At 45.6% G+C, this 20,591-nt stretch overlaps 2 protein-coding genes across 3 annotated transcripts; one reads left to right on the plus strand and one right to left on the minus strand.

Moving 5' to 3' along the window:
• Window positions 1-21: 21 nt before the first annotated feature.
• On the minus strand, window positions 22-860 carry pet117 (protein PET117 homolog, mitochondrial). The gene is made up of 2 exons (XM_073474890.1): window positions 765-860; window positions 22-171 (listed from the first exon to the last, which is right to left on the minus strand). Exons 1-2 carry the CDS (start codon window positions 858-860, stop codon window positions 22-24), a joined length of 246 nt encoding a protein of 81 aa, XP_073330991.1.
• A 4,311-nt stretch (window positions 861-5,171) lies between these two features.
• rrbp1b (ribosome binding protein 1b) lies at window positions 5,172-19,280 on the plus strand. Of its 2 annotated transcripts, none has more exons than XM_073486986.1 (23): window positions 5,172-5,842; window positions 5,982-6,130; window positions 6,924-7,046; window positions 7,454-7,606; window positions 8,049-8,167; window positions 8,593-8,746; window positions 8,896-8,992; window positions 9,248-9,327; window positions 11,153-11,190; window positions 11,285-11,374; window positions 11,529-11,574; window positions 11,910-11,950; window positions 12,038-12,125; window positions 12,660-12,752; window positions 12,851-12,943; window positions 13,066-13,137; window positions 13,226-13,312; window positions 13,430-13,522; window positions 13,608-13,664; window positions 14,648-14,740; window positions 15,984-16,067; window positions 18,747-18,815; window positions 19,129-19,280. In XM_073486986.1, the coding sequence occupies exons 1-23, from the start codon at window positions 5,197-5,199 to the stop codon at window positions 19,165-19,167; spliced, it is 2,604 nt and encodes an 867-aa protein (XP_073343087.1). In that variant the 5' UTR covers window positions 5,172-5,196; the 3' UTR covers window positions 19,168-19,280. The 2 variants fall into 2 exon arrangements, with proteins under 2 accessions (XP_073343087.1, XP_073343168.1); XM_073487067.1 differs by having other exon boundaries at window positions 13,232-13,312.
• The last annotated feature ends 1,311 nt before the right edge of the window (window positions 19,281-20,591 follow it).

Here is a 20,591-nt window from a genome sequence, read left to right on the forward strand (position 1 = left end):
AACAGGTGTATCATACCTGGGTCAGTGGTCCTGTGGGCGGAGCTCCGTCTCTCTGCGTCGTCTGTCCTCCTCCAGCTGTCTGGTAAGAGTCCTCTGCTCCTCCAGCAGCCTCAGATTCTCCTTCTTCCTCTCCACCCGCTCCAGATCTCTGACCACGCCCTCGTGGAGACGCTGACGGACAGAAGGTTGAATAATAATCAATCAGAATCATTCGTCCCAACACTGACAGTCCAGACTGCTGCAGCTCTGTGAGGGCTGGAGATTAATCAATCAATCAGCTGATCAGTTGTTGAAAACTGTGTTGTTTTGTCTCAGAGCAGAAAGAAACCAGGAAATATCCAACACACTGATTCATCGATTATCAGAGCAGCTGGTGACTGAATCGATGGATGAGTCCTGCAGCTGTGTGATGACGTCATGTGGTTTTAACAGCTCAACACAACAGGAAACACACTGACCTTCAAAATAAAGTTACACTTCCAGACAGTGAAATGTGTTTTGGGACAAGGTCAAGAACATCCGGTTATGAGATCATTATATAAAGTACCATATAGTGAGTATTTGTACACGGTGGTAGTACTTATTGAAGTACTTCCAGCGTTCAGTCCGGACCGGACCGGACCGATCAGCCCGTCCACTTCCGGTGACCTCACTGACTCCCTACACAGCTAACTGCTAGCTAACTGCTAGCTAACTGCTAGCTAACAGTTAGCCCTGCTGTTAGTTGTGTTAGCGTTAGAGCGGCTCGGTTCGGACCGGTTTACCTGTCTGTCCCAGGTCTGTTTGAGGTGAACAGCAGCCACGGTGCTCAGAGTCAGAACCACAGAAACTCCCAGAACCACTTTGGAGGTTGTAGACATCCCGTTGGTTTGAGCTTGACGTTAGCCAGCTGCTAACTGGCGCGAGCGCGGCTGCTTCTTCTGCTGCTGTGATTCTGTCGCGTGTGAGTCACCCTGACTCCTCAGCGCCCCCCGGCGGCGGCGGCGAGCAGAGCAGCTCACAGCCAGCAGGGTGAGCGGAGGCTGTATATATATACTGTATATATATATATATATACTGTATATATATATATATATATATATACTGTATATATATACAGTATATATATATATATATATATACTGTATATATATATATATATACAGTATATATATATACAGTATATATATACTGTATATATATATACTGTATATATATAGTATATATATATACAGTATATATATATATATATATATACAGTATATATATACAGTATATATATATACTGTATATATATAGTATATATATATACTGTATATATATAGTATATATACAGTATATATATATATATATATATATACTATATATATACTGTATATATATAGTATATATACAGTATATATATATATATACTGTATATATATACTGTATATATATATACAGTATATATATATATATACTGTATATATATACTGTATATATATATATATACTGTATATATATATACAGTATATATATACAGTCAATCTTTGTAAATGATGTTTTTAGATATTTTAAGTGGAGCTGAAACTTCTGAACTTTACAATAAAGAATAAATGATGTGTGTTTATTATTCTGTCTTAAAGATGACCTAACAATAACCTAATAAACAGGTTTGATAATAATAAATAGTTACTTAAGTTTGTTTTACTGAAATAAGAATTGTTCATATTGTTTCCAAAATAACTAAATAAATATGTGTTATTACTTCTGTCACAGAAACAAGAGTAACTGAGATATAAATAAAGTAAAAACCATGTTCTTGATTATTTCTTTTAAAAGTGAATCAGAATAATAAAGATAAAATAAAACCATGTAAATGCTGTCAGATAACATGAAGCGTCTCACTGCGTCATATGTTATTTATAAACCCTGCTCCTGTTTGTTTTAACACAACTACATCTCCCATGAGGCCAGAGGCTGAGCTCCCGCCTCCTCCAATCCGTTTGGCTCAGATGTCTCTAAGTGACGTCCCTGCTGACCAATGAGGATGTCGGTGCCGGCGGGGGGCGGGGCTTCTGGTCCCGTTCAGAGAAAGTGCCACGACTCTGCAGCAGCAGGCTGAGGGACTGAGGGACAGAGAGACTGAGAGACTGAGGGACTGAGAGACTGAGAGACACTCTGCTGCTCAGCTGAGACAGAGGACAGAGGACAGAGGAGTGAAGACAGAAGACAGAGGACAGAAGACAGAGGACAGAGGACAGAAGACAGAAGACAGAAGACAGAAGACAGAAGACAGAAGACAGAAGGTTTGACACACTGTTGGTTCACACTCAGAGCAGACAGGAGAGTTAATGTGAAGAAAATGTTTTAAAGTTTAAAATGACTGAAGTGACAGAAACATCCTGTCTGTTCGGTTCTGTTCGGTTCTGTTCGGTTCTGTTCTGCATCAGATGATGTTTGTTGTTCATGCAGCAGTCAGACACACACTGACAGACACACACAGACAGACACACACTGACAGACACACACCTGAGTCTGCTTCACATGTATTTTTGGTTTAAAATGAGTTTTAGTGTGAAGATCTGAACTGAGTTACATAACTGTGTGTGTGTGTGTGTGTGTGTGTGTGTGTCTGTGTGTGTGTGTGTGTGTGTGTGTGTGTGTGTGTCTGTGTGTGTGTGTGTCTGTGTGTGTGTGTGTGTGTGTGTGTGTGTGTGTCTGTGTGTGTGTGTGTGTGTGTGTGTGTGTGTGTGTCTGTGTGTGTGTGTGTCTGTGTGTGTGTGTGTGTGTGTGTGTGTGTGTGTGTGTTCAGTACAAAGGGTTAACTGTGGACTCAGACACGTCACACCTTCAGACCTGCACACTGGACGTGTCTGTTGGTGTCCATGTGGACATGAAGCTGCTCTGTCAGTGAACCATCGTTAGGTTCTGGAACAGAATGTTCTGAAGTGTTGGGCCGATGAGCAGTTTAATGTGAAACCAAGAATCTTCTCTTGTAAACTGTTGGACCGTGGTTTCATCTGGAAACACCTGAGTGTTGAAGTGAGCGGCTCTGATCCGAGTGTTGTTCATCAGGACGTTTAACTGCGACGTGTCTTCAGATGATTTCATGTTCAGCTGCAGCTCACGAGTCTGTTCGTTCATTCATTCATTGATTGACTGAAGAAAACAGTGACGATCAAAGACGTCCTGATAATCAGTAGTTGTGGCTCCAGACTGATCAATCATCTGATCACCTGAGCTCATCGTGCTTTGGTCCATCAGACCTGCAAACACAGAAGTAAAAGACGATCACTTCAGTCTTGAATCTGGTTGTTTCAGTGGAATAATTGCGTTTTCACTTGTGAATTCTGGATCAATAATGTATCTTGAATACGTTCTGAGTTTAAACTGAATGGAGGTTGAGATTGGATCAGTTCTGACGCTGAACCTTGACCTCCACTCAGTGATCAGCAGGTAAACACCCAGAATCAATATGTTCATTCAGACCGAGTCTCTCTGTTCATGCTCGTGTTGGTTTGTTAGTTACAGCTGCAGAGCTTCGTCTCTTCTTTCAGCTCTGAACTCTTGAAACGGTTTAATCTCAGTTTATGGAAATGAGCTCAGTCTTTATCTTGGTCCACACGTTTCTTCATTAAAGGAGCAGTTCACCCAAACATTAACCTGAGTCATCATCTCCTCCTGATGATGAAAGTCAGGTGAAGTCTCGTAGTCCAACTGAAGTAGCTGGAAACTTGTTTTACGGAAAACAACTTTAAAAAACTAAGAAAAGCTCCAAAACGCCATTAAAACTTAGCAGAATTAGCTGTTAGCACTTCCTGTTAGCAGTGAACCTGTGGATGTACAGACGACGATCACCGGATCACTGTGACACTGAAGAAAAGTTAAAAACATGATGTTTCTAAGGCAGGTTCTGCACATGTATGCAGTCATCATCTCCTCCTGATGATATAAAGTCAGACTCAGCCATCATCTCCTCCCGATGATATAAAGTCAGGCTCAGCCATCATCTCCTCCTGATGATATAAAGTCAGGCTCAGTCATCATCTCCTCCTGATGATATAAAGTCAGGCTCAGCCATCATCTCCTCCTGATGATATAAAGTCAGGCTCAGTCATCATCTCCTCCTGATGATATAAAGTCAGACTCAGCCATCATCTCCTCCTGATGATATAAAGTCAGGCTCAGCCATCATCTCCTCCTGATGATATAAAGTCAGGCTCAGTCATCATCTCCTCCTGATGATATAAAGTCAGGCTCAGCCATCGTCTCCTCCTGATGATATAAAGTCAGGCTCAGCCATCGTCTCCTCCTGATGATATAAAGTCAGGCTCAGCCATCATCTCCTCCTGATGATATAAAGTCAGGCTCAGTCATCATCTCCTCCTGATGATATAAAGTCAGGCTCAGCCATCGTCTCCTCCTGATGATATAAAGTCAGGCTCAGCCATCGTCTCCTCCTGATGATATAAAGTCAGGCTCAGCCATCATCTCCTCCTGATGATATAAAGTCAGGCTCAGTCATCATCTCCTCCTGATGATATAAAGTCAGGCTCAGCCATCATCTCCTCCTGATGATATAAAGTCAGGCTCAGCCATCATCTCCTCCTGATGATATAAAGTCAGGCTCAGCCATCATCTCCTCCTGATGATATAAAGTCAGGCTCAGTCATCATCTGCTCCTGATGATATAAAGTCAGGCTCAGTCATCATCTCCTCCTGATGATATAAAGTCAGGCTCAGCCATCATCTCCTCCTGATGATATAAAGTCAGGCTCAGCCATCATCTCCTCCTGATGATATAAAGTCAGGCTCAGCCATCATCTCCTCCTGATGATATAAAGTCAGGCTCAGTCATCATCTCCTCCTCATGATATAAAGTCAGGCTCAGCCATCGTCTCCTCCTGATGATATAAAGTCAGGCTCAGCCATCGTCTCCTCCTGATGATATAAAGTCAGGTGAAGTCTCGTAGTCCACAGAACATTTCTGGAGCTTCACAGTAAAACAGAGTTGCAGCGTTCTGGTGAACAACTTGATTTAAACTCAGTTCAGACGGGATGTGAACACATGAGCTGAGCTGCTACAGTGAAGATTTCACTTTAAAGATGGGTTTGATTTTTAAAGTCGTCGTCATCGTTGTTGTGAACTGATGTCTTGTGTGGGATCCTGATGCTCCGCCTCCTAACTGTCCTCCATCTTTGTCCTCCAGACGTCCAGTGTGACACTGATCAGTCATGGATGTCTACGACCCACAGACACTCGGCTTCCTGGTCTTTGGAGGCTTCATGATCATCTCGGCGCTCGGTATCGCCCTCGTCTCCACGCTCTCCATGAAGGAGACGTCGTATGAGGAGGCGCTGGCCAAACAGCGGCACCAGCTCGTCCAAACACAGACCCAGAAAGCAGATAAGAAGAAGAAGGACAAGACCCTGGAGAAGAAGAACAAAGCCAAGAAGAAGGAAGACCGGCCCGATGGGAAGCTCTCAGATCCAGGCAGTGATGGTGGCGAGGAGCCGGAGGTGGTGACTTGCACTGAACCAGAATCTGACCCAGAACCTGTCTCTGAGTCTGATGCTGCCCATGAGCCCAGACCAATGCCTGAACCAGAACCAGAACCCACTGTGGTATTAGCTACCACCATCATGTCTGCTCCAGCCCCCTCACCGAAGGAGAAGAAGAAGAAGAAGTCAGCCAAGGTTGAGCCAGCTGCAGTGGTGGAAACCGTTGCTAAGGAAGTTCTGGTCACACTCATGGCGCCGGTCGTCGATGCTTCTCCCGTGAACGTCGTCCCTGAAGTCACCAAAGAACCGACTGCTGCCAAAACTGAAGAACCAAAAGAGACGTTGAGCAAGAAGAAGAAGTCCAAGAGACCTGAGCCAGGTGAGTGAGAGTACTGATCAGCTGTTATCAGGTATCAAACATCAGGATCGACCTCAGAAGGCTGTAAAATAATGATCAATTAATTAATTATTGATACAGTTTGATGGAACGGTTGTGTTTGTCCTGTTTTGTTTTCAAGTGACTGACTCTGCTAAATCCTCCCACCTGCCGCCGCATGGCGAGCTGCTGTCCGCCGTATCCAACATGGCGCTCAGCGAGGACGAGATGCACAAACTCATGGAGGTCCTGAACCAGAAGGCCGGGGTCCGCCAAGGCTCCTGGCAGCTGGTAGATAAACAGCTAACAGCTAACAAGTAGTGAAACAGGCTACGACAGACAACATTAGCTTCTACGGTCACCTGCTAACATTAGAAGCTAACAATGTTCATATTAGCTGCTGGTTCATCCACCACCTATTGTTAGCGGTTAGCTCACTCACCAGTTAATGTTAGCTAGTATAAAGTTAGCAGCGAGCACAGAATACAGCCACACAGCCGGTACACAAACACTGTCACAGCAACAGATAGCAGCTAACGTTAGCAGCCAGCACATTCACCAGCTATATTAGCAGCAGCTAGCAGGATTAGCGTCCTGTTACAATAGAAAATGCAGGTTCCGGTTAAGCAACAGTACGCACGAGGTCGAGTCTATAATTTACACAAGGTTTCATGGGGCAGGAATAAGATGGATGAATTCAGAATCTTGGATTCTTGTGAAAGTCGTGATGACTTCAATAAATAAGTGTCTGATTCACAAACAAACATGGCTGCTGCATGTAAACCAAAGTTTATTTGAGGTAACAAAACCTAAATTATTGCTTATTTGGTGCATTTTCAGTTTTTACCCTGCAGCCAAGGTGTTTCTCACAGTGTTTACTTAGAACTGGACCATCTTTCAATATTAATTCTGATAGTTAGAGTCTTTATTAGGTCCGATGGTTTGGGCACATGTCAGGTTTCTGTCACTACTCTGCAGCCCACATGTGCTGAACATAGCCTGATAGCGAACAATGTTCCATGTTAGAGAAGCTCTTAATCAAAACTCCTCAGATGGTAAAGTCGAGTCTTTTTGTGACATTCAGGCGAGTCAGAGAGGAGATCCACTGTCCGCTCTGAAGAAACAGCTGGAGGAGAAAGAAAAGCTGCTGACCTCCGAGCAGGACGGCGCCATGACTGCCAAAAACCGCCTGCGAGAGCTCAGCAAGGTGAGCCAGGCAGAGTTCAGATCTTCAGTCATGTGATGTCTGCCAGATTTACTCCTTCAGTTCTGTTGGTTTGTCAATTCGACCCAACAAGAAGCAGAACCAGGACACCTTCAAATATCTTGTTCCTGTAAAGGAGCAGTGAGAAACAACACAAAGATAAAAAATGTTCGGGCAGAAGGAACTGACGTAGACATTTCTCAAAGTAATCGCAAGTATAAAAAAAAAGACGTAATTTACCAGATTCTAGACAAAGAACTGAATCAGCACCAGAACCCTCCAGATTGCTGTAGTATAAATAAATTCATCAGAATCAGCTGATTGTGTCAAGTATCAGTATTAAGATTTCAGCTTCAGGCCTTTAGTTTTTCACAAAGTCAGATTTGGGCTTGTTGTATTTCCTTCTTCAGGAGCTTGGTGCAGAGAAATCCAAGATGGCTTCTTTGGAGGCCCGTCTGAAGGCGGAGCAGAGTGCTCGAGTTCAGGAGGTCAACGGCCTGCAGGCCAAAATCCAGACTGCTGACCAGGAGCACCTGAAACATACCCAGCAGCTGAACCAGAAGGTACTGATCAATTAACTTTTAATTCTTCAGAGGCAGATCAAAGAAGGCTTCAAGACAGGTCTCAAGTTCTTGAGGGCAAGTCTAAGTCCAGTCTCACATCATGCTAAAACAAGTCTCAATTCAAGTCTAAAGTTCTTGACGGTAGGTCCAAGTCATGTCGCAGGTCTTCAAAAGCAATTTACAAGACATTGGGCCAGCGTGAGTCATGGGACAAGTTCTAGAGGGCAGGTCAAATGTAAGTGTCCTGTTTAGCGAAAGGAAGTGTCAAGTCTTTCAGCTCAGGTCCAAGTCAAGTCTTAAATCCTGTCAAACAAGTCTCAGTTCAAGTCTAAAGTTCTTGAAGGCAGGTCCGAGTAAAGCCAGAGGTCTTAAAGAGCAAGTTATGGGACAGATTAGCAGTGTTTATAGTGTGTTTAGCTAACTGGCTTTTAAACCCAAACAGATCGGGAGTCTGCAGGAACAGCTGGAGAACGGCCCGAATGCTCAGCTGGCCCGGCTGCAGCAGGAGAACTCCATCCTCCGAGATGCCCTGAACCAGGCGACCAGCCAGGCTGAGAGCAGGTAACACACAAGGTTTGGTTGGTGATCTGGTGATTTGTAAAGAGCGTTCACGTCAACATCCAAGTTGTTATTAAGACTTGGAACTTTTCTGAAAGCTCCGTTAAAACATCCGAGCCAAGTTAGCTGCAGTGTTTACCCTCACAATCACCGTCTTCAGTTGTCAGTAAGACAAATCCCCTCCCCTCCTCGACGTCATGAAGGTTTCATTATCTGCACATCAGAGTCTGAAGCTCTCTCGTTGATAAGCCATGCACTCTGGGACTCGTAGTTGACTTAGTTTGTACTGATGATTCATCCAGGAGGACTTGGAGTCCATCACAGTGTTGACAAGATGTAAGAGACAGTTTCATGGACATTTCTACTGATGTCCATTAGTCCACCAGCTTCCTTCCATCATCCGGTCTGATGCTAACCCTCCCTTGCAGGCAAAATGCGGAGCTGGCCTGCCTCAGGCAGGACTGTGTCCGTCTGGGTCGGGAGTTGACCGAGCGTACTGACGCTCTGCGGACCGACGAGGGGCGCAGGAAGAGTCTGGAGGCCAAGATGGCCGCTGTCGAGCAAGAACTGGCCCAAGCCCAGGTCAGAAGCACAGAACTGTTGTCCTAAAATGTCACAAAACTCACCAGCTGCGTCTTTCAAATAGTGAGCTGTTTCTTCAAACGTCTGGATGTTGTAACTGATGGAGCGGGAGGCTGTTAACAGGATGTGTCTTCTGTCTGTCTGTGCAGCTGGTCCACGGGGACACTGAGCGCGCTCTGCAGCAGCGACTGGAGGAAGTGTGTTCGGACCTGAAAGCCTCGCAGCAGGAAGCTGCTGCCGTTAGCGGTTAGTGTATCTGTTAGCATGTAGCTAACTCAGCCCAAATTTTCAGCAATGCATACCAGTTCCGTTGAAACTCCAGAACAAGACCACAGTGTGTGAAGTTTCACTGTGAGCTGCGACTGGTTCTGATTGGTCTCAGGATTCAGTCCAGTCAACAGGAACCAAAACTTTCCTTCAGCACGTTCACGTCTGTGGTTCCACCTCATCCAGATGAACTGGAAACCCAGTAACCCAGTTGTTGTGCTGTTTGTTCCTCAGAGCTGCAGGGGGCACTGGTGTCCAGAGAGGCTGAGCTGCAGGAGCTCAAGGTCCAGCTGGAGAACAAGGCTGCAGTCCAGGTAAAACCTGAACACTCAGATTACTTTGATTTATATTGATTATATTAAATTAATTATGTAAAACCGTCAACAAAACATGAGTCTTTTATTCTGCCGCTCATCCAGAAATCCTGCTGATGTTGATTGACAGGATGTGATGGTGACGCTGCAGGTGGTGCTTTTTGTTAAAGGGGTAGATTTGATTCAACATCAGGGGAGTGTGACGAGAGGTCGGTCTCATGTCTCTGAGCGTTATTATCAATCATTTACAACAATGTGAGAACGTTTTGTTCTTCAGCCAACGACAAACTGAACACCGACACACTGCAGGTCAGTACAACAAGGAGATGAAGGGAGAGAAAGTCCCCAGACTCCCTTAAAAAATGTAGCGATTTAAAGAGTTGTTGAGTTAAAACAAACTTTATAAACTTTGTGAAACACCATCTCTGACTAAGTCTTCATTATCTGTTCCTTCTTGTAAATTCAGCAGATGTTAGAGCCTCACTTTCTGTGCTGCTGCAGTCTCTTCAGCACTGCTAGTTCCTGCATCCATCTCATACCTGCCAACTGAAAGCATTTTTATACTGGACAGCAACCCGCCAACTCGGCTGTCCTTTTTGCGGCTAGGTCTGCGAATTCAGACAGACCGCGGCATATTGGGGGTCTGTTTTGGTCCTCCAATATGCCGCCTCGGAGGGTACACTTTTTGCCATTGCTATGTGAATCCAAGGCGTCGATGTGTCGGCAATTGCGTGACATGGGCGGAGGTGTCGATGACGTGCACTGTTGTGCGACCCACAGCCAGGAGTTTTAAAAGCAGGAAACAGCTGATCGCAGCAGTCAGTTCATCACTTCATCGGCGGACGTCAAGATGAGCAACTGGAAAGCCGCTGAGATCCGGGAGATGCTCAACATCACAGCCGAGAGAATCGTCAATAACCAGATCACTCGTCCCTCGTCCCTCGAAGTTGGGCGTCCCTCACGTAAATGCAAAGGAGGAATATTACACCTCCGTTTCACAGAGACAAGGCGGCAGATTGTAGCCTTTACCTGGCCGCACATGTGGCGCATTTTCTAACTAAAAGGGGCTTGAGACACCTTTAAAAACAGGGAGGAAACATTCCAGATGGACGGACTGTGTTTCCTGCAGTCTGGTGACATTTAGAGAATGAAAAAAAATTCAGTTTATAAGTCAAATTATTTAAATTCTAAGAACATGAAAAGTGTTTTTGTGTGGCACAAATACGCTATAAAACAAATCTATAACGCTCCATCTAATGTAAACGTCCATGAATCTGTCACCGCTCTGTTTGTCGGCCTGTCGATGACGACTGAAGCAGAAAGACCCTCGAGATTTTAAATCCTCTGTCCTTTAAAACTTTACGTAAGGAACAGGAGTTCTTCTCTTCAGGGCGTCTGAAGTTAGTTTGAATCTTCTTTGTCCTCCATGTGTCCGACTGTGAGAACCAAACCAGGAGAGAAACAGGAGGCAGAAAGTCAAACACTCACAGTGGAAAAATCTTTATTTATTGAAGATTCACCAGCTGGTGGATTGTCAAAATAAAAGTCCTCTGCTGCTTTCATGAAATGAAAACCTGTAGAACTGATGATGCTGACGTTCGCATGCTGATATTCGCATGCTGACGTTCGCATGTAGCTCAAAGCACCACAGTGTGAGTGCAGTGATGGTGCTCACAGTGAGAATGATTCAAACCAAACTGTAAATGACGTAAAACAAAATGTTTGCTTCACTTCGACGGCGTCACCGTCAGTACCAGTACCAGTTCATCAGCAGAAATCATTTCTGGATCTTTCTCGAGCTGATCCGACGTGTTTGTGTCTGCAGGTGGACGAGTCGTCTGAAGTGCAGCAGCTGAAGAGCTGGTACCAAACTCTTCTGCTGATTTTCATCATTGATGCACTTTAATACCATCGTGTGATGGCGTGTAGTTTAACTTCCTGTGTGACTTCCTGTCAGTGTGCAGCGCAGAGACGAGCAGGTCGTCGCTCTGGAGGCGGAGCTCGCTCAGCTGAGGGAGGAGCTACAGCTGCTGACATCATCACAGAGGTCAGAAACACAGAGAAGAAGCTCAGCGACGTTTCACTGTTCTCACATTCACTTCAATACAGTCAGAGTTTGACCACAGCAGCACCCAGTGGACATGAGAGGAAGTGCAGCTCCAAACGTTCAGGAATCATTTTGTGTCTCTTTGTGTCCTCAGAGTGAAGGAAGGTGACGCAGCAGCTGGAGATCAGGTGCACAAAGACGTACGTTTGAATTCACAGACCGACATCATCACGTAGCTCCAAAGGTCCACCTGCTGAAGGTCGTCTCATGAAGCTAATGCTAGCTTCAGCAGCTAACTACAACTGATGCTCTAATGAGAAGCTGCTTCTGTGTTTCTGTTTACTCGTTGTTTCATAACTTACTGTGAATTTGATGATAAATCTGAACGTCCAGTTTGTGTCAGACTTCAGTTGTGCCTGCAGACAGAAACACATTTATGTTCGTCAGATCTGAGATCAGAGAAGAACTGCTGTTAGAACAATCGCTCTGCAGTGTGACTCCAGGTGGTTCTGATGGTTCTTCTTCTCCTCTGCAGGGATCAGGAAGTGAGACAGAGTCCGAGCAGCCGTTTGAAAGGTGAGAACACACCTGGATGAAACAGCTGACGTGTTTTAGATGGAGCTGCTGTGTGTGACATCGTGTTTGTTGTTTGTCGCCTGTCAGTCTGGAGGAAGACTCTCAGCTGCTGCGTCTGGAGGAAGAACTTCAGCAGCTCAGAGAGGAGCTCCAACAGGCCCGCTACCACGGCACCGTGAGTCCAACACCTCATTTATCTCCTAATGTAAAACAACCGTTTACACTCAATTTATGAAAGAAGAAACATTTTATTGATGCTAAACATGTCACATTTTACAAATACACTAACAGTAACCAGTATAGGCGACTTCTTTGTCCCCAGACTCCCTTAACAAATGTGTCAGTTTACTGAGTTGTTGAGTTGGAGACACTTTATAAACTGTGTGAAACTCTGTCTCTGACTGATTCTGACTTATTTGTTCCTTCTTGTAAATTCAGCAAATGTTCTACATGAACTTCTTTCTGTCTTTGTGTGAAAACATGGAGTCTGTTTGTCTCAGTGATGGACGGGTTTGTTTCATACAGAGCAGGAAGTGACATCACATCACTGAGGTCACACCGACGCAGGTTGATGTCAGCTGTGAAGTGACTCAAGCTTTTTCCTTCTTAACATCTGTTTGGGTCTGGATTGTTGTGAGGTTTGGACACTGAGCCGGTTGATTCGGGACTTTAATCACTTTTCATTCTGATGCTTTGAATTTTACTTCAGGAGCTGCAGGAGAAAATGGCGTCGTCAGCAGCGGCGTCTTCGACTGCAGAGCGTGTGAGCGAGCAGAGAGAGGCGGAGCTTCAAGCAGCGCTGGTCAGTGATGAACAGGAAGCAGCAGGACTTTTATTGTGAAGTCTTGACCTCAGTGTGATGAACTGAATATTACATCCCACATGTGTTTGTGTCTTCAGACTGAAGCTCAGTCCAGGATTGCGTCCCTGCGTTTGGACTTCCAGGCGTCACTGCAGGTTCTGTTTCCTGGCGTCTGTGTGGAGGCGGAGCAGGTCGGTCTGTCTGCTCTTCATCTGAACGCTCAGTCGCTGGTGCAGCTGGAATCACTCTGTTATGTTCTGTTTGATCACCTGTTTGTATCATCAGTGAAGAGGTTGTTGTGTTTCCTCTGCAGAGCGACTGGCTGCAACTCTTCATTCAGACAGTTCAGGAGAGTAAAGGTGAAGCAGAGAGGTCTCACTCTGAGGTGAAAACACAGCACTCGTCCTCCACACTGCTGATTGTTGATATATTTGGTATTTAATATATCATATATGTGATGTATTTGTGGTCAGGTGCAGTCGAGGCTGACGGAGGCTCAGAGGAAACAGACGGAGCTGCAGACGGAGTTTGATCAGAAAATGAAGCTGCTGCAGGAAACTGTAAAAACCAACATCACATATTTAATCTTTATCACTTATGATTGAATGTTTTTGCATCTGCTTGTTGTTGTTCTGTGTTTTCTGATGCGGCTGTGACGATGGTTGTTTCTGTGGCAGGAGGCGGAGCTTCAGGCTCTGCAGCGACGCTCTGAAGAAGAAGAAAACGTGTGGAAGAAGAAACTGTGTGAAGCTGAGCAGCAGAAACAAACAGTGAGGGTTTATAATGACACTGAGTCGTCAGCTCGTTTACACACGACGTCCTATTAAAGCTCCTGTAACGTGTTGCTGTCTGCAGGTCCTGGATCAGCTGCAGCTGCTGGAGGACCGAGCTCAGACAGAAAACACTCAGCAGGTCCGTCCTCACTGACTGTGTTGTTGCTGTTCTGTTAATAAAATTCTAAGTTCTGTATCATAGTCAACTGGACCTGTTTCATTTGTTGAAGACGTTTCACCTCTTCAGTTCTAACTAACTGGAGGAGCTTCAGGGTTTAAACTCTGTGTGGAGTGTCCTTACAGTATGTGGGAGTGTCCTCATGGTGTGGGGGAGTGTCCGTATAATGTGTGGGAGTATCTCTGTAAGGACACTCCCACACACAATGAGGACACACCCACACACTGTAAGGGCACTCCACACACTGTAAGGACACCCCCACACACTGTGAGGACACTCCCACACTATGTAAGGACACTCCAACACTCTGTAAGGACACTCCCACACTATATAAGGACACTCCACACTCTGTAAGGAAACTCCCACACTGTGTAAGGACACCCCCACACTCTGTAAGGACACTCCACACTGTGTAAGGACACTCCCACACAATGTAAGGACACCCCCACACTCTGTAAGGACACCCCCACACGCTGTAAGGGCACTCCACACTATGTAAGGACACTCCCACACTCTGTAAGGACACCCCCACACTCTGTAAGGACACTCCACACTGTGTAAGGACACTCCCACACACTGTAAGGACACTCCACACTATGTAAGGACATTCCCACACTCTGTAAGGACACTCCCACATTCTGTAAGGACACTCCCACACTCTGTAAGGACACTCACACTATGTAAGGACACTCTCACACTATGTAAGGACACTCTCACACTATGTAAGGACACTCCCACACAGAGTTTAAAGCCTGCAGCTCCTCCAGTTAGTTAGAAGTGAAGAGCCTCTTAGATGAGACATGAAACGTCTTCAACAAACTGAAACAAGTCCAGTTGCCATTGATACAGAACTTAGAGGTACCAGGACCTGGATGACTGAGAACCTTCATCAACACATTAATAAAGTTGTGTTTTGAATGTTGACTAAACGTTTCCTGTCTCAGCTGAAGGAGCAGCTGATGCTGTTGGAGGCTCAGCTGGAGAAACAACTGGAGGAGGCCAGCTTCAGTCAGAGCTGCAGCGAGGAGCTCGCTCAGGTCCGAACAACACCAGCACATTTATCACACAGAACACAAAACCAACCACGAATAACCACGAATGTAACAGCTGAAAGTCCAAAAACAGTTTGAGAACTCCTTTTGGGACATTTCTCTATATTTTGTTGAGTGAAGGATCTGTACAGTTATCAGACACCAACACCATCAGACCGACACGCCCTCGCTCCTGACTCTACCTCTGACTCTACCTCTGATACTACCTCTGACTCTACCTCTGACTCTACCTCTGATACTACCTCTGACTCTACCTCTGACACTACCTCTGACTCTACCTCTGACTCTACCTCTGACTCTACCTCTGACTCTACCTCTGATACTACCTCTGACTCTACCTCTGACTCTACCTCTGACTCTACCTCTGACTCTACCCCTGACTCTACCTCTGACTCTACCTCTGACACTACCTCTGACTCTACCTCTGACTCTACCTCTGACACTACCTCTGACACTACCTCTGAGACTACCTCTGACTCTACCTCTGACTCTACCTCTGACTCTACCTCTGACTCTACCTCTGACACTACCTCTGACACTACCTCTGATACTACCTCTGACACTACCTCTGACTCTACCTCTGATACTACCTCTGACACTACCTCTGATTCTACCTCTGACTCTACCTCTACCTCTGACTCTACCTCTGACACTACCTCTGACTCTACCTCTGACTCTACCTCTGACTCTACCTCTGACACTACCTCTGACTCTACCTCTGACACTACCTCTGACTCTACCTCTGATACTACCTCTGACTCTACCTCTGACTCTACCTCTGATACTACCTCTGACTCTACCTCTGACACTACCTCTGACTCTACCTCTGACTCTACCTCTGACACTACCTCTGACTCTACCTCTGACTCTACCTCTGACTCTACCTCTGACACTACCTCTGACTCTACCTCTGACACTACCTCTGACTCTACCTCTGACACTACCTCTGACTCTACCTCTGACTCTACCTCTGACTCTACCTCTGATACTACCTCTGACACTACCTGATACTACCTCTGACTCTACCTCTGATACTACCTCTGACACTACCTCTGACTCTACCTGTGACTCTACCTCTGGAGGCGCATCAGAGGCGCAGCGAAGTTTCACCCCTCGCCGCATCTGAGACTTTCACACAGAGGTGGATGCGGAGAATTGGCGCAGGATCCCTGCATGCAAACGGCAGCGTGAATGGGGCTATTCATTCAGTGAGTGTGTGTGTGTGCAGGTGCAGTCTCAGCTGCAGCAGGTGTCCATCAGGCTGCAGTCGGAGCAGGAGCAGAGACAGCAGCTGGACGCAGATCTGCAGCAGGTCTGTCTCATCTGTCACAGATGTCTCATCTGTCTCATGTCTCATCTGTCACAGATGTCTCATCTGTCACATGTCTCATCTGTCTCATGTCTCATCTTTCACATGTCACATCTGTCTCATGTCTCACCTGTCACGTCTCATCTGTCTCATCTGTCACAGATGTCTCATGTCTCATCTGTCACATGTCACATCTGTCTCATGTCTCATCTGTCTCATGTCACATCTGTCTCATGTCTCATCTGTCTCATGTCTCATCTGTCGCATCTGTCACATGTCTCATCTGTCATGTCTCATCTGTCTCATGTCTTATCTGTCTCATCTGACACATGTCTCATCTGTCTCAAGTCTCATCTCACATCTGTCACATGTCTCATCTGTCTCATCTGTCTCATGTCTCATATTTCTCATCTGTCACATGTCTCATCTGTCACATGTCTCATCTGTCACATCTGTCTCATATCTCATCTGTCTCATGTCTCATCTATCACATTCCATATGTCTCATGTCTCATCTGTCACATCTGTCACATGTCACATCTGTCTCATGTCTCATCTGTCACATCTGTCTCATCTGACACATGTCTCATCTGTCTCATGTCTCATCTCACATCTGTCTCATGTCTCATCTGTCTCATGTCTTATCTGTCACATGTCTCATCTGTCTCATGTCTCATATTTCTCATCTGTCACATGTCTCATCTGTCTCATGTCACATATTTCTCATCTGTCACATGTCTCATCTGTCTCATGTCTCATCTGTCTCATGTCTCATCTGTCTCATGTCACATATTTCTCATCTGTCACATGTCTCATCTGTCTCATCTGTCACATCTGTCTCATATCTCATCTGTCTCATGTCTCATCTGTCACATTCCATATGTCTCATGTCTCATCTGTCACATCTGTCTCATCTGTCACATGTCTCATCTGTCTCATGTCTCATATTTCTCATCTGTCACATGTCTCATCTGTCTCATGTCTCATCTGTCACATCTGTCTCATATCTCATCTGTCTCATGTCTCATCTGTCACATTCCATATGTCTCATGTCTCATCTGTCACATCTGTCTCATGTCTCATCTGTCTCATGTCTCATCTGTCACATCTCATCCGTCTCATGTCTCATCTGTCACATGTCTCATCTGTCTCATGTCTCAAGTCTCATGTCTCACCTGTCACATGTCTCATCTATCTCATGTCTCATCTGTCTCATGTCTCATCTCACATCTGTCTCATGTCTCATCTGTCACATCTGTCTCATGTCTAATCTGTCTCATCTCACATCTGTCTCATCTGTCTCATGTCTCATCTGTCACATGTCACTCATGTCTCATCTGTCACATCTCTCACCTGTCATGTCTCATCTGTCACATCTGTCTCATGTCTCACCTGTCACATCTGTCTCATGTCTCATCTGTCACGTCTCATCTGTCACATGTCTCATCTGTCACATGTCTCATCTGTCTCATGTCTCATCAGTCACATCTGTCTCATGTCTCACCTGTCACATCTGTCTCACGTCTCATCTGTCACATGTCTCATCTGTCTCATGTCTCATCTCACATCTGTCACATGTCTCATCTGTCACGTCTCATCTGTCTCATGTCTCACCTGTCACATCTGTCACGTCTCATCTGTCACATGTCTCATCTGTCTCATGTCTCATCAGTCACATCTGTCTCATGTCTCACCTGTCACATCTGTCACGTCTCATCTGTCACATGTCTCATCTGTCTCATGTCTCATCTCACATCTGTCACATGTCTCATCTGTCACGTCTCATCTGTCACATGTCTCATCTGTCTCATGTCTCATCTCACATCTGTCACATGTCTCATCTGTCACGTCTCATCTGTCACATGTCTCATCTGTCTCATGTCTCATCTCACATCTGTCACATGTCTTATCTGTCACATGTCACATCTGTCTCATCTGTCACGTCTCATCTGTCACATGTCACATCTGTCTCATGTCTCATCTGTCACATGTCTCATCTGTCACATGTCTCATCTGTCTCATGTCTCATCAGTCACATCTGTCTCATGTCTCACCTGTCACATCTGTCTCACGTCTCATCTGTCACATGTCTCATCTATCTCATGTCTCATCTCAATTCTGTCACATGTCTCATCTGTCACGTCTCATCTGTCTCATGTCTCACCTGTCACATCTGTCTCATGTCTCATCAGTCACATCTGTCTCATGTCTCACCTGTCACATCTGTCATGTCTCATCTGTCTCATGTCTCATCTCACATCTGTCACGTCTCATCTGTCACGTCTCATCTGTCTCATGTCTCATCTCACATCTGTCACATGTCTCATCTCACATCTGTCACATGTCTCATCTGTCTCATGTCTCATCTCACATCTGTCTCATGTCTCATCTCACATCTGTCACATGTCTCATCTGTCACATCTGTCACATGTCTCATCTGTCTCATGTCTCATCTCACATCTGTCTCATGTCTCATCTGTCACATGTCACATCTGTCTCATCTGTCACATGTCACATCTGTCTCATCTGTCACGTCTCATCTGTCACATGTCATCTGTCTTATCTATCACATCTGTCTCATGTCTCATCTGTCACATGTCATCTGTCTCATCTATCACATCTGTCACGTCTCATCTGTCTCATGTCTCATCTGTCACATCACCGCTTCCTGTTTTGTTCTCAGGCTCGACAGGAAGTGTTGGAGTTGCAGCAGAAGCTGGAGGCTGTTCAGAGATCTGCTGCTTCACTCCAGGTTTGTTCTGATGACGTAGTTTGTCCCGACTGTGTTCGTACTGCAGGTGACAGTACGAACTTCATCAGGTGTGTGAGCAGGTGTGTGGGCAGGTGTGTGAACAGGTGTGTGAGCAGGTGTGTGAACAGGTGTGTGAGCAGGTGTGTGAACAGGTGTGTGAGCAGGTGTGTGAACAGGTGTGTGGGCAGGTGTGTGGGCAGGTGTGTGAGCAGGTGTGTGAGCAGGTGTGTGAACAGGTGTGTGAGCAGGCCGCCATGTTGGAAACAGGAGGTGCTGCTTCATTGATGTTCTGGATCTCATACTGTCTGTGCAGGAGGCGCCGGTGGAGGTGAAGGAGGAGACGCCGGTGTGAACCACCCTCTGCTTCCTCTGTGTCCTGTTACCATGGTTACACGTACCGATCACCACGACGGCCCTCGGTGTCGTTATCTGACTGGACTTGGTTAATAAAGCGAGTGTGACTCAGCTGCCGTCGTCCTTCTCTGATTTCTGTCTGCACAAACTCAAAGGACTCGATGGATAAGAGCCAATTTTATTGATCAAGAAACATAAATAGGACAAATGTTTCACTGTACAGACCAAAGTAAAAATAAATAGTGTCACAGCAATAAATTAAAAGCATGAGATGGACCAGTAGCCTGTTAGCTCGGAGTCAGTGAGACGAGACGCTGAGTGGTGTTCGTCTCCGAGGACGACAGTGTTCGTCTCCGAGGACGACAGTGTTCGTCTCCGAGGACGACAGTGCAGCTCGACGACTATTTACAGGTTTTATTTTACAGGTTTTCAGCAGGCGGCGTTTCTCTCCAGCTCACATTCGTCTTTTTACAACTTCAACAACTTCAGCAACAAGTTAAAAAACTAAGAAAAGCAAAAAGTAGCGGCTGATTATTAAAAACCTTTAGTTACATGTTACAACAGCGTCGTCACAGCTATCAACATCTCTTCAGTACGAGTTCAGTATCAAATACTTCAGTCAGCAGGTTACAAAAATATCACACACACTCTGATTATTTTCATGAGCATCATCAGGTCCTACGACACCGAAGGGTCAGTGAACGCAGCAGCTCACAACCTTCAGTCCGGCTCTTCAGTCCCGACACGTCGACCTTTGACCCCGCGTGACCTCCGACTGCTGGGAAGAGCTTTATTTTGAAAGGGAACAATTTTTCGAACGTTTTCTGGGTCAAGGTTTGTTGGTCTTCGTGTTGACCTGCCAGAGTCTGGTCAGAATCAGTACCGACGTGGACTCTGATTCATCAGGTTTGTGATCGTCAGCGATGAAGACGAACACAAGGAGCTTCAGACGCTCGTTAACGAGCTCCTGTTTCCTGATAACGAGTCAGAGACTGAAGAGCAGAACGGTTATTTTCACATTATAGAACATCAGTGAAGCTGAGAGTGATCGAGGTTCTCCTGACGGTTTCACACCTTTAAACAGAACCACGATCTGAACTCAGGATCCTCCTCCAGGTTTATTCAATCTGAAAGAGGACCGTGATCAGGATTATTGATCCGGTTCTCGTTCTGAAGTTTAAAGGACGTAAGAAACTAAAAAGGAGCATCGTTTGTATTCTGACACACACCGCTGAAGCCCCGCCCCTTCCTGTTCCTCATGGACCTTATTGATCAGAGCTTTGTCTGTAGTGATGCAGAGACATGATGTATTGATCCTGTTTGAATCTCACAGGTGATGTTTGTCAGTTTGTCATCAGACTGTGACGTCATTATAAAGACGACTCAGCCGACGGCGTCGTCAGTGACGTCGTCTCCTGACTG

This window comes from Pagrus major, chromosome 1, assembly GCF_040436345.1.
Source record: "Pagrus major chromosome 1, Pma_NU_1.0".
Classification (NCBI taxonomy): domain Eukaryota; kingdom Metazoa; phylum Chordata; class Actinopteri; order Spariformes; family Sparidae; genus Pagrus; species Pagrus major.